The following is a 10717-nucleotide window of genomic DNA, read 5'->3' as shown; positions in this document are numbered from 1 at the left end:
GGTGGAGCAATAAAATAGCCCAATAATAAAACAACCTAAAGAAATAAAACAGTTCTTCACTGCATTACTTAAGATAGATAGGTTCTTAACAGTACAATAACATAAGCCAGACTTATTAATGGTTCTCCACCACTCTAGTTACCATAACTTAAACAGTTCATATAGGACTGCACAAAATATACTCCTACCATCATCTTGCAAGGCTTGTTATATGTGTAGGCCACCTTACTTACTTAACCACCATTGTCCAAATCTTCAAGCCTCCAGTATGGCCTTGATTTTCTCAAGCTTTTCCTTGCTCCCATGGCCAGCATTCAGCAGATCATCAACTACTTTCTCAAGCTCTGTCTTCTCTTGTGCAAGAAGATCCTTGTCCACCTTTATCTCTTTCATTGCCTTCCTGGTGTTGTGAATTATGTCTGCCTGGGCCTGAAGGATACACCTCTGTTCTTTTGCTAGCCTTAGCTTCTCCATATTCATCTCCAGCTCTAGCTCTTCCTTCTGCTTCTCAAATTTCTCAGCATCCATTGCTTTCTGGTAGTCAATCTTGCCAACACCATCCTGCCAGTCAAACATCTTGCTAACATCATCAACCATTTTAGGATACTCGGTGCAGAGATGATCATAGTCCTTCTTCAACTTGGCAACCTCATCCTCATATGCATGCTTGTCTTGAATCCTTCCAAGGTTTTGCTCATGGAACATTTCCCACAACTTGATGAGCCAGTTCTTAAGTACATCAGGCCATGCAGGATCAACCCACTGAACTACACCACAATTCACACCTCCCTGTAGTTTGATCAGAGAACACATACTTCAGAAAATGCATAAATTCAGTTCTAACTTCAATTCAAAAAGAGGATTGGTACACAAGGAGGACATGCAACCATAAATTCAGTACTAAATTCAGTTCAAACAGAGTTAATGTACAAATCCAGTAACCACTAGGCATAACTAAAACCACTAAGCATAACTGATTCCACTAGGCATAACTGAATCTAGACATTAACTAAATCCACTAGGCATAACTGAATCCACCCAGCATACTCAATTACTCACCTGAATAGGGCATCCATAGAACCTCCTCCCAGTGTTAGCACCTTCAAAAGCAACACACTTCCTAGGCTTCATATCGTGTAGAGTACACCTGGCAACTTCCTCCATTGGAGCACCACACCAGAGTGGCTCAGGGATGGTGTCAGGTGTGTCCTACATGCAGTAAAAGGTAGATCAGAACGAATGCATCAACTAGTTCAACTTCAGTCAAGCTTTGCCTTGCTCAAGGTCAGATCATACATCACAGTGCCATCCATACCCTAGATCAAAACTAATAGATAACCAAACCAAACAAATCCATCCATACAAATAGGCAGCTCATCAACCCTCATTCCCAAATTGATTCAACCCTAGCCCTAACCCTAGATATTGACAGAGAGGAAGAGGATGAGGCTTACAAAGTACTCCATGTCCATCAGGTTGCCCCCCATGCTATCATCGGAGCTCTCATCCCCATCATTCCAAGAAGGCATCCTGGCCGGCGACGAGGACCTGAGGTGGTCAGCGACGATGGCCAACTCGGCCAGGGGAAACAGAGCGAGGGGGGAGAGTGAGAGTGAGTGAGCGCGAGGGAGACAGAGTGAGGGACGGATCCGTTTTTACCTGGTCGGGACGGCCCGTGCGCCCTAACGGCCATCACCCGCGCGCCGTGAGCACTGGGGCCGACAAAACCCTGACGAGCGGGCTGATGAAGCTATGTACCTAGGGTAGGGTCATGGATCTATCCAACATACCCTCCCCAAGGACATCTCTACAAAGAATCAGAAGCAGTCGAAGAGAAAACATCATCCACTCGACCATGAAGATGTGCTCACTCGACTTCCTTGAAGACACTCGACCACCTCGAAGACATTCGACCACCAGAAGATGAGAAGCCCTCCACTCTGCAATGGTTGTGACTTAAACCATAGCTTTATGGGCATTTATAACACTTTATTGTAGACGTTACCAGTAACGCCCCACCTTTATGAACATTGAACCCTGTGTAACGGAGGGGAGCTGGGGTCCTGGCGCACTCTATATAAGCCACCCCTCCTCTGGGACAAGGGTTCGCACTTTTGTAAACTCACACACACACACATATAATCCAGTCGACCGCCTCAGGGAACCGAGACATAGGGCTGTTACTTCCTCCGAGAAGGGCCTGAACTCGTAAAACTCGTGTGTACAACTACTCCATAGCTAGGATCTTGCCTCCTAATACTTACCCCCCATTCTACTGTCAGTCTCAGATCCACGACAGTTGGCGCCCACCGTGGGGCAGGTGTCTAAGCGACTGTCGGCGTTCTGGGAACGGGGGTCCCCAGACTTGCCTGCCTGCGGCCTGCGGCGTGGCTCAAGTGGGGGCCTAGCGCGGCCCATCTTCATCAGCTCAAGCTCAAAGACCCTCGCGAGGGGCCAAGCCTTGCGGGGCGGATGATAGGAAGCTTCCTCAGAGGCAGCCTCATCAGGCAGGCTCACGAGGAGGCGGAGAGATCAAGGCAGGGGTACCTCGCTAGGAACCCGTGACGCAAGCCATGACGATCGAGACCAGGCGGGCGCCGACCAGCGTAGTGTCCTTGTTTCCCCTTTGGTGCAAAGGGGGCAAGCACAGGCCAAGGCATCAGGCAAAGGTTACCATTCTGGTGCAACGAGACCAAGACCAGCCGGACGGCAGGACGGAGGTCACCGTGGAGCCCAAGATGGCGTCATCGCCAGTGCTTTTGGCAGCCGTGTAAGTGCATCTAGTGCCACCCCTAGTTGGTTTTGGAGTATTGACGACAAACCTAGTTGAGGGACTAATGTGTTTGTGAGAATTGCAGGATAACACGGGTAGAAGTCCCTCATTGATTCGGTTTTACTACCAGAGATGACCCCTAAAAATGTATGAAGACATTGAAGTCAATGGTGGTATATGAAGATATTCACATTGAAGACTATGACAAAAGAAGACACGTTATGAAGCCAATGGAGCTCGAAGACTTAGATCTTTCGTAGTTCTTTTGTGTTGAGTCATAGGAACCACCGTACTGTTAAGTGGGGTCCAGGAGAACCAGTCAGAATGACTGAAGTGATGCCTAAACCAAAAACCTATGTCTTCGAGTGAAGACAATGAGAGCGAATCTTGTCCAGAGCCGGACAAGTCAGCTTTGCTTGTAGCCCAAGTAAAGTTGCCATGAGAGTTTGAAATGTGACCGTTGAGACACGTGTCAGTTCCTTAGTGACCCAGGGTCATTTCGGACAAATCAGGTCGGGTTGCCAAGTGGCTATAAATAGCCCACCCCCTACAACCATAAACGGTTGGCTGCTCAGATTTCAGTGCACGGCTTTTGTCGTTTGAGAGCAACCCACCTTGAAGCCTTTGAGAGAAAATTTCTAGCGAGGAGAAAGCCCTAACCACCCAGAGCCAGAGTAAATTGGGCATCACTTAAGTCTTCTTGTCTGAGTGATCTGAAGACTTATTACACTTGAGGACTATGCATCCTCCAGACGGTTAGGCGTCGCGTTCTGAGCATCCAAGAGACATTGTGGATTGCCAGTGAACGAAGTCTGTGAAGGTTTGGGAGTCTACCTTGAAGACTTACATGAGTGATTGGGCGAGGACTATGTGACCTTAGCTCAAGGAGAATACGGTGAGGACTTGGTGTCCTGAGCTGCGTGTTCAGGACTGGGTGTCCGGGACTGTGTGTCCTAAGGTTTAAATACCTAGCCGCTCCAACCAGACGTATAGTTGTCATAGCAACTGGAACTGGTCCAACACATCATTGTCTTCAACGAGTCACTGGTTTCATCTTCACTTCCTTTTACTTACTGTTACTCATTGTGAAGCCATTGCATGCTTGCTATATCTTTTGTCTTCACAACGTAACTGTATGATTTGTTTGGCTTCATATTCTTCCTACCTGATCCTTATTACACTGTAGCTACTTGTCATTGTGCTCTCACTCTATTGAATACTTGACCATGGCTTGCCTAGTGTAATCTAACTTCCGCTGCATAGTGATAGGCATATCTCTACTATTTGTCTTCATAACTTCCACGTTTTGAAGACTTTCATAAAAATCGCCTATTCACCCCCCCTCTAGTCGATATAACGCACTTTCAATTGGTATCAGAGCAAGGTGCTCCCTTGTTCTGTGTGATTCGGTTTAACCACCTGGAGTTTTAGCTATGTCGACTGCAGGGATAATTAAAGTCTCCGTTGCGTGCCCCGTCTTCGATGGAACTGAATATCCCTACTGGAAGAATAAGATGCGTATGCATCTTGAAGCCATTGACGTCGACCTATGGTATGTTGTCGAGAACGGCGTTCCCAAGGCTGGAGAAGGTGTCACTACTGCTGATGTCAAGAAATTCGTTCAACTGGACTCTACTGCCAAGAACATCATCTGTGGTCATCTGACCAAAGGACAGTATGGCTGTGTGAGTGCTTTGAAGACATCGAAGCTGGTCTGGGACTGGCTCTCCAAGGTCAATGAAGGCATCTCAACCCAGAGAGATCAAATCAGTGTCCTTCGCAATCTCTTCAACCGCTTCAAGCGAAATGACAATGAGAATGTCCAGCACACATTTGACAGACTCACTGACATCACAAATGAGCTTCAAGCCCTCGGCGCTACTAAGATCACCAAACATGAAGTCGTCAAGACGCTGCTGAGATCACTTGATAGTTCGTTTGACATCCTAGCCCTGATGATTCAAGAACGTCCTGATTTCAAGACACTCGATCCATCTGACATACTTGAGAGGCTCAACACACATGAGTTTCAGCTTTTTGAGAAAAGAGATATCTACGGTCCAAACTATGGGCGAACTCGTGCCTTGAAGGCAAAAGCTGTTTCCTCATCTGAAGAAGAATCTGACAGCAGTTCTGATGATCCTGAAGACATTGGAAGGGAACTTGCAATGCTAGTGAAGAAGTTCCAAAAATTCACCAAGAAGAAAGGCTTCAGAAAGTCTTCACGATCTAGCTCAAGGAATGATGAAGCTTCTGCTCATGACTACAAGAAGAAAACATGCCACAAGTGCAAGAAAACTGGACACTTCATCTCTGAGTGTCCACAGTGGGACAATGAGAACACAAAGAAGAAGAAGAGCAAGGAATATGACTTTGACGACAAGAAAAAGAAGAAATACACAAAGTCTTCTTCCAAGTCTTCCTCAAAGTCTTCATCACACAAGAAGAGCTCATCTGGCAAGGCACGTGCGTTTGTTGGCAAGGAAATGGATTCAGAGGAGGAGTCCGCTTCTGAGGAGGCAGAGGTGGAGTCTGAGGAGGAGTCTGATTCTGGCATTGCAAGTCTGGCTACAGCATATGTCGCCAAGTCCATCTTCAGCACTGAAGACAATGACTTCATCACCGACACCGATGCAAATGACAAGGACTACTCCACTCCTACCTACTACTTCATGGCACGCGGTGCCAAGGTAAACAAACGCACTACTCACTATCAAACATCTAGTGACGATGACTCTGATTGTGATTCAAAACCCAGTTATAAAACACTTGCTAAAATTGCAACTGAACAACAGAAAGCCATGGAACATATTCAAAAACTGTTAGACAGAAGCGATGATCTGTTGGGTGCTGAAATGACTCGATCTGAATCCTTAATTGAAGACATAAAAAATCTTCACGTTAAGTATCAGGAACTTGAAGATTGTCATGATACTCTCTCAACAACTCATGAAAAGCTTTCCTATGATTATCTTCAAAGGAAGCAAGAACTTGAGAAATTGAGGGCGGCTCATGAAGATCTTCAAAAGGAAAATGAGTCACTTCGCGCCGAACAGATCAGTTCCGCTCAGGAAGGATTTGAACCACCATGTCTTAAATGCATTGAGCGTGATAATGCTACTTCTGTTGCTGAATGTTCCACTGCTACTGCTGTTGCAATATCTTCAACTGTTGATGTGGTAACTAACCCCTCTGCTGAGGATACCACTGCTATTGCTGATGAGAATGCTAGGTTGAAGACATTGCTTGAAATAGGGATGTACAAAAGTCTTAAAGGACATCAGACATTATGTGATGTCCTCAAGAAGCAGATTCTGAACCGAAACCCTAGGAAAGAGGGTGTTGGGTTCATAAGGAAAATAAATGCAGATGGCTCTTACTGGAAACCTGAGCAGTACCCCAAAACCAAGTGGGTTGCTGCAAAGGAACCTTCAGCAGATCCATCAAATTTATCTGGCTTCACTTGTGCTAACCCCATTATCATTGATGAATCCTTTGATTCAAACTACATACTGTTTAAGAATCAGAATGGTGAAGTGTTTGCCAGGTACATTGGTACTAACTGCAGGAATGGACCGCCTATGAAGAAGATCTGGGTTCCAAAAAAGTGTCTGGAAAATCTTCCTGTGAATGTCTTCATGACACCTCACTTGAAGAAGACAAACCTCAGACCAAAGGCTTCATACGGTCCAAAGGCTTCATACAAACAGAGGACTCACCTGAGTCACACTAACGCAAATGTTTTGCAGGGAAACCATACTCAGGCATATGAATATGAGAGCGGTTCATCAAACCGTCACGTTCATATGACCAAAAATTATTCTGCTTATTCTTATGAGTACTATTGTCCACCTGCAAGACTGTTTGCTAAGGCTACAAAGCCAAAATTCTCAGATGCTGCACTTAGACTTATTTCTTCTAAGCCACCCTTGAAGATGTGGGTGGTTAAGAAGGCTTAACTCTCTTTTGCAGGGAAAGGTCTCCAGCAGAAAACCAAAATCTTCTGACGCTATTGCTGGGGACCTTAAAAATCTTGTAGGGCGCAAGATAAAATGCCCGAATGGCATCATTATGTACTTCGTTCCTGAATCGGATGCTACTCTCCCTATTAGTCCTAATCTGGATCTAAGTTTTCATAACCCACTGGTTCGTCAAATGTTTTTGCTTCACAATTCTCTTCGTGAAGCCTATCCCCTAACTGCACTGTAGGGTACGACACCAGCGTCTTCAAAGTCTTCAGAATGGATTATTGACAGTGGGTGTACAAATCACATGACTGGCAAAAGAAGCCTTCTTATGGACTCAACCTTACATCCATGCGACAAGAGCCACATCACATTTGCTGACACTGGTAAAAGTAAGGTATTGGGTCTAGGTAGAGTTGCAATCTCAAAGGATCAACACATGGATAAAGTCATGCTTGTTGAATCCCTTGGCTTCAACTTAATGTCTGTCTCAATGCTTTGCGATTTGAACATGATCGTAATGTTTGGAAAATATCGTTGCCTTGTACTAATGGAATCTGACAAGTCTCTAGTGTTTGAAGGGTATCGAAAAGATGATCTGTACGTGGTAGATTTCTCAGCAGGGCCACAACTTGCAGTATGTCTTCTTGCGAAAGCTTCAGAATGCTGGCTTTGGCATCGGAGGCTTGGGCATGCTGGCATGAGAAACCTCCACACCCTTGCGAAGAAGAAGCATGTCATAGGCATCGAGGGCGTCAAGTTCAAGAAAGATCACTTATGCGGTGCCTGTGAAGCAGGGAAGATGACGAGGGCAAAGCATCCCTCGAAGACAATCATGACCACTACTCAACCCTTCGAACTGCTTCACATGGATCTTTTTGGTCCCACTCACTACTCAACTTTTACTACTACAGCTTGCCTCTATGGCTTTGTCATTGTTGATGATTACTCTAGATATACTTGGGTGCACATAATCCTTTACAAGACTGAAGTGCAGGATGTCTTCAGACGCTTCGCCAATCGAGCTATGAAAAATTTTGGCGCCAAGATAAAGCACATCAGAAGTGACAATGGCACTGAATTCAAGAACACTGGCCTTGATACATATCTTGATACCTTGGGCATCACACATGAATTCTCAGCTCCGTACACGCCACAGCAGAATGGCGTCGTCGAATGCAAGAACAGAACACTCATTGAGATGGCCAGAACGATGCTAGATGAATACAAGACTCCAAGAAAATTCTGGACTGAAGCCATTGACACTGCATGCCATACAATCAATCGTGTGTATCTTCACAAGCTTCTGAACAAGACATCTTATGAACTCCTAACTGGCAAGAAGCCAAATGTCAGTTACTTCAGAGTATTTGGCGCAAGGTGCTGGATCAAGGACCCACACCACACCTCAAAGTTTGCACCAAAAGCACATGAGGGTTTTATGCTTGGATATGGAAAGGATTCGCACTCCTACAGAGTCTTCAATCTTTTTCACTACAAAGTGGTTGAAACAGTGGATGTGCGGTTCGATGAGACTAATGGTTCACAAAGAGAGCAACTGCCAAATGTGCTAGATGAAGTTCCAGCTAGTGAGTCAATCAAGCTTATGGGAACTGGAGACATTATACCTTCTGAAGCTCATCTTGAAGAAGAACTTATCATCTCAGCACCTGATCAACATGAGGACAATGCTCAGCCTGAAGACATTCCTCCCAACAACAACATAGATCAGCAAGAGCAAAGTCTTCGCCCTGTACATCCTCGCGTTGCCAATGAAGTGCAGATTGAAAGAATAATTGATAGCATCAATGCACCTGGTCCACTCACTCGTTCAAGGGCAACTCAGCTAGCAAATTTCTATGGGCACTTCGCATTCGTCTCAATATCAGAACCCAAGAAAGTTGAAGAAGCCTTCATGGAACCTGAATGGATTCAAGCTATGCAAGAAGAGCTTCAACAGTTTGAGCTGAATAATGTATGGGAACTGGTTAAGCGTCCTGATCCACGGAAGCACAACATAATAGGCACCAAATGGATATACCGCAACAAGCAAGATGAGCATGGTCAAGTTGTCAGAAACAAAGCTCGTCTCGTTGCTCAAGGATATACTCAAGTGGAAGGCATTGACTTTGATGAAACATTTGCTCCTGTGGCTAGGCTTGAAGCCATACGCATACTGCTGGCCTATGCAAATCATCATAACATACTTCTATATCAAATGGATGTGAAGAGTGCCTTTCTCAATGGCAAGATTGAAGAAGAAGTGTATGTTGCACAACTGCCTGGCTTTGAAAATCCAAAACATCCTGACATGGTATACAAGCTCAACAAGGCACTGTATGGCCTCAAACAAGCCCCTAGGGCCTGGTATGACACACTCAAATACTTCCTGAAGAGCAAAGGCTTCATACCTGGTTCCCTAGATCCCACTCTTTTCACGAAGACATATGATGGTGAACTGTTTGTGTGCCAAATATATGTGGATGACATTATCTTCGGCTACACCAATCAGAAGTACAGTGAAGAGTTTGGATATATGATGCAAGAGCAATATCAGATGTCCATGATGGGGGAGCTGAAGTTCTTCCTTGGTCTTCAAATACGACAACAACGCAATGGCATCTTCATATCTCAAGAGAAGTATCTCAAAGATTGCCTGAAGAAGTTCGGTATGCAAGACTGCAAAGGCTTCACAACACCAATGCCGGCCAAACATCATCTGGGTCCTGACGACAATGGTAAAGAGTTCGATCAAAAAGTATACCGCTCCATGATTGGTTCTTTACTTTATCTATGTGCATCTAGGCCAGATATTATGCTTAGTGTTTGCATGTGTGCTCGATTTCAAGCGGCACCAAAGGAGTCGCATCACTTAGCTGTGAAGCGAATTCTTCGATATTTGGCTCACACCCCAACTCTAGGATTATGGTATCCAAAGGGCTCAGAGTTTGATTTGGTTGGATTCTCGGATGCTGATTATGCTGGTGACAAAGTTGATCGCAAGTCTACATCAGGCACATGTCCCTTTCTGGGACGATCACTTGTATGTTGGTCTTCAAAGAAGCAGAACTGTGTATCTCTCTCCACTGCTGAATCTGAATACATTGCTGCTGGATCTTGCTGCGCTCAGCTTCTGTGGATGAAGCAAACACTCAAGGACTATGGCATTCATCTGAAGCAAGTGCCACTTTACTGCGACAACGAAAGCGCCATCAAGATTGCCAACAACCCACTTCATCACTCGAAGACAAAGCACATTGAAATTCGTCATCACTTTCTCAGAGATCATGTTGTGAAGGAAGACATTAATATCATACACGTCAACACTGAAGAGCAATTGGCAGATATCTTCACCAAGCCCTTGGATGAGAAGAGGTTTTGCAAGTTACGGTGTGAGCTAAATATCCTGGAATCCTCAAATGTCCTGTGATCAGGCACACATCCTAACCCTTATGCATATTGATGACTTAGATGTGCAACACACGAAGTGAAGTATATCTTCAATCAATGAAGACATACATTCTAAGTGTGAATACATTAATATGGAAATTGACTTCAGAGCGCCACGATAATTGTGCGTCGTGTCTGGGTCTAATACTTCCTATACGGTGGGTAACGCCACCACCAAACGTTCTATTTTGAAGTGTTTCACTCTTGGCGTTACCTTGCAATGTCTTCACATTTGGTTTGGCTTTGAACTCAACATATATTCATGATTATCTTCACTACGTTGATTATATAGATATATATATATATATACTAGTGTTCTATCCTCTACAGCATTCACTTATAGCTATGTCTTCTTGGTTGAATCTTTTGAACTAAGTGAATGTGATCGGACCCTAATCTCTCTATGCTCTCTATCTCAAACTCTATCTCTCCAAATCATATGCATTCTATTGAAACTGTCGAATGTCTTCTCTACGTCCTTGTCAGCAGAAGACACAGAGACAACCTTTAAAACCGTTTTCAATGCTCA

At 44.8% G+C, this 10717-nt stretch overlaps 1 protein-coding gene across 1 annotated transcript; it reads right to left on the bottom strand.

The window, feature by feature from the left end:
* Positions 1-255: 255 nt before the first annotated feature.
* On the bottom strand, positions 256-1164 carry LOC147966426 (uncharacterized). Its single transcript, XM_087530829.1, has 2 exons — positions 1060-1164; positions 256-789 (listed from the first exon to the last, which is right to left on the bottom strand). The coding sequence occupies exons 1-2, from the start codon at positions 1162-1164 to the stop codon at positions 256-258; spliced, it is 639 nt and encodes a 212-aa protein (XP_087386955.1).
* Positions 1165-10717: the final 9553 nt, after the last annotated feature.

The sequence above is a fragment of the Triticum urartu genome, chromosome 6A, assembly GCF_056163025.1.
Source record: "Triticum urartu cultivar PI428250 chromosome 6A, HENAU_Tu73, whole genome shotgun sequence".
NCBI lineage: Eukaryota > Viridiplantae > Streptophyta > Magnoliopsida > Poales > Poaceae > Triticum > Triticum urartu.
Note: the sequence above shows the minus strand (reverse complement) of the source record. Positions and strands in the feature narration are given on the sequence as shown.

Bases quoted from the DNA above. Each gene is read 5' to 3' on its own strand.
- LOC147966426 (XM_087530829.1), bottom strand. From the start codon at position 1,164: ATGGAGGAAGTTGCCAGGTGTACTCTACACGATATGAAGCCTAGGAAG. The intron at 790-1,059 runs GTGAGTAATTGA...ATCAAACTACAG, and splicing joins TCTATGGATGCCCTATTCAG to GGAGGTGTGAATTGTGGTGT.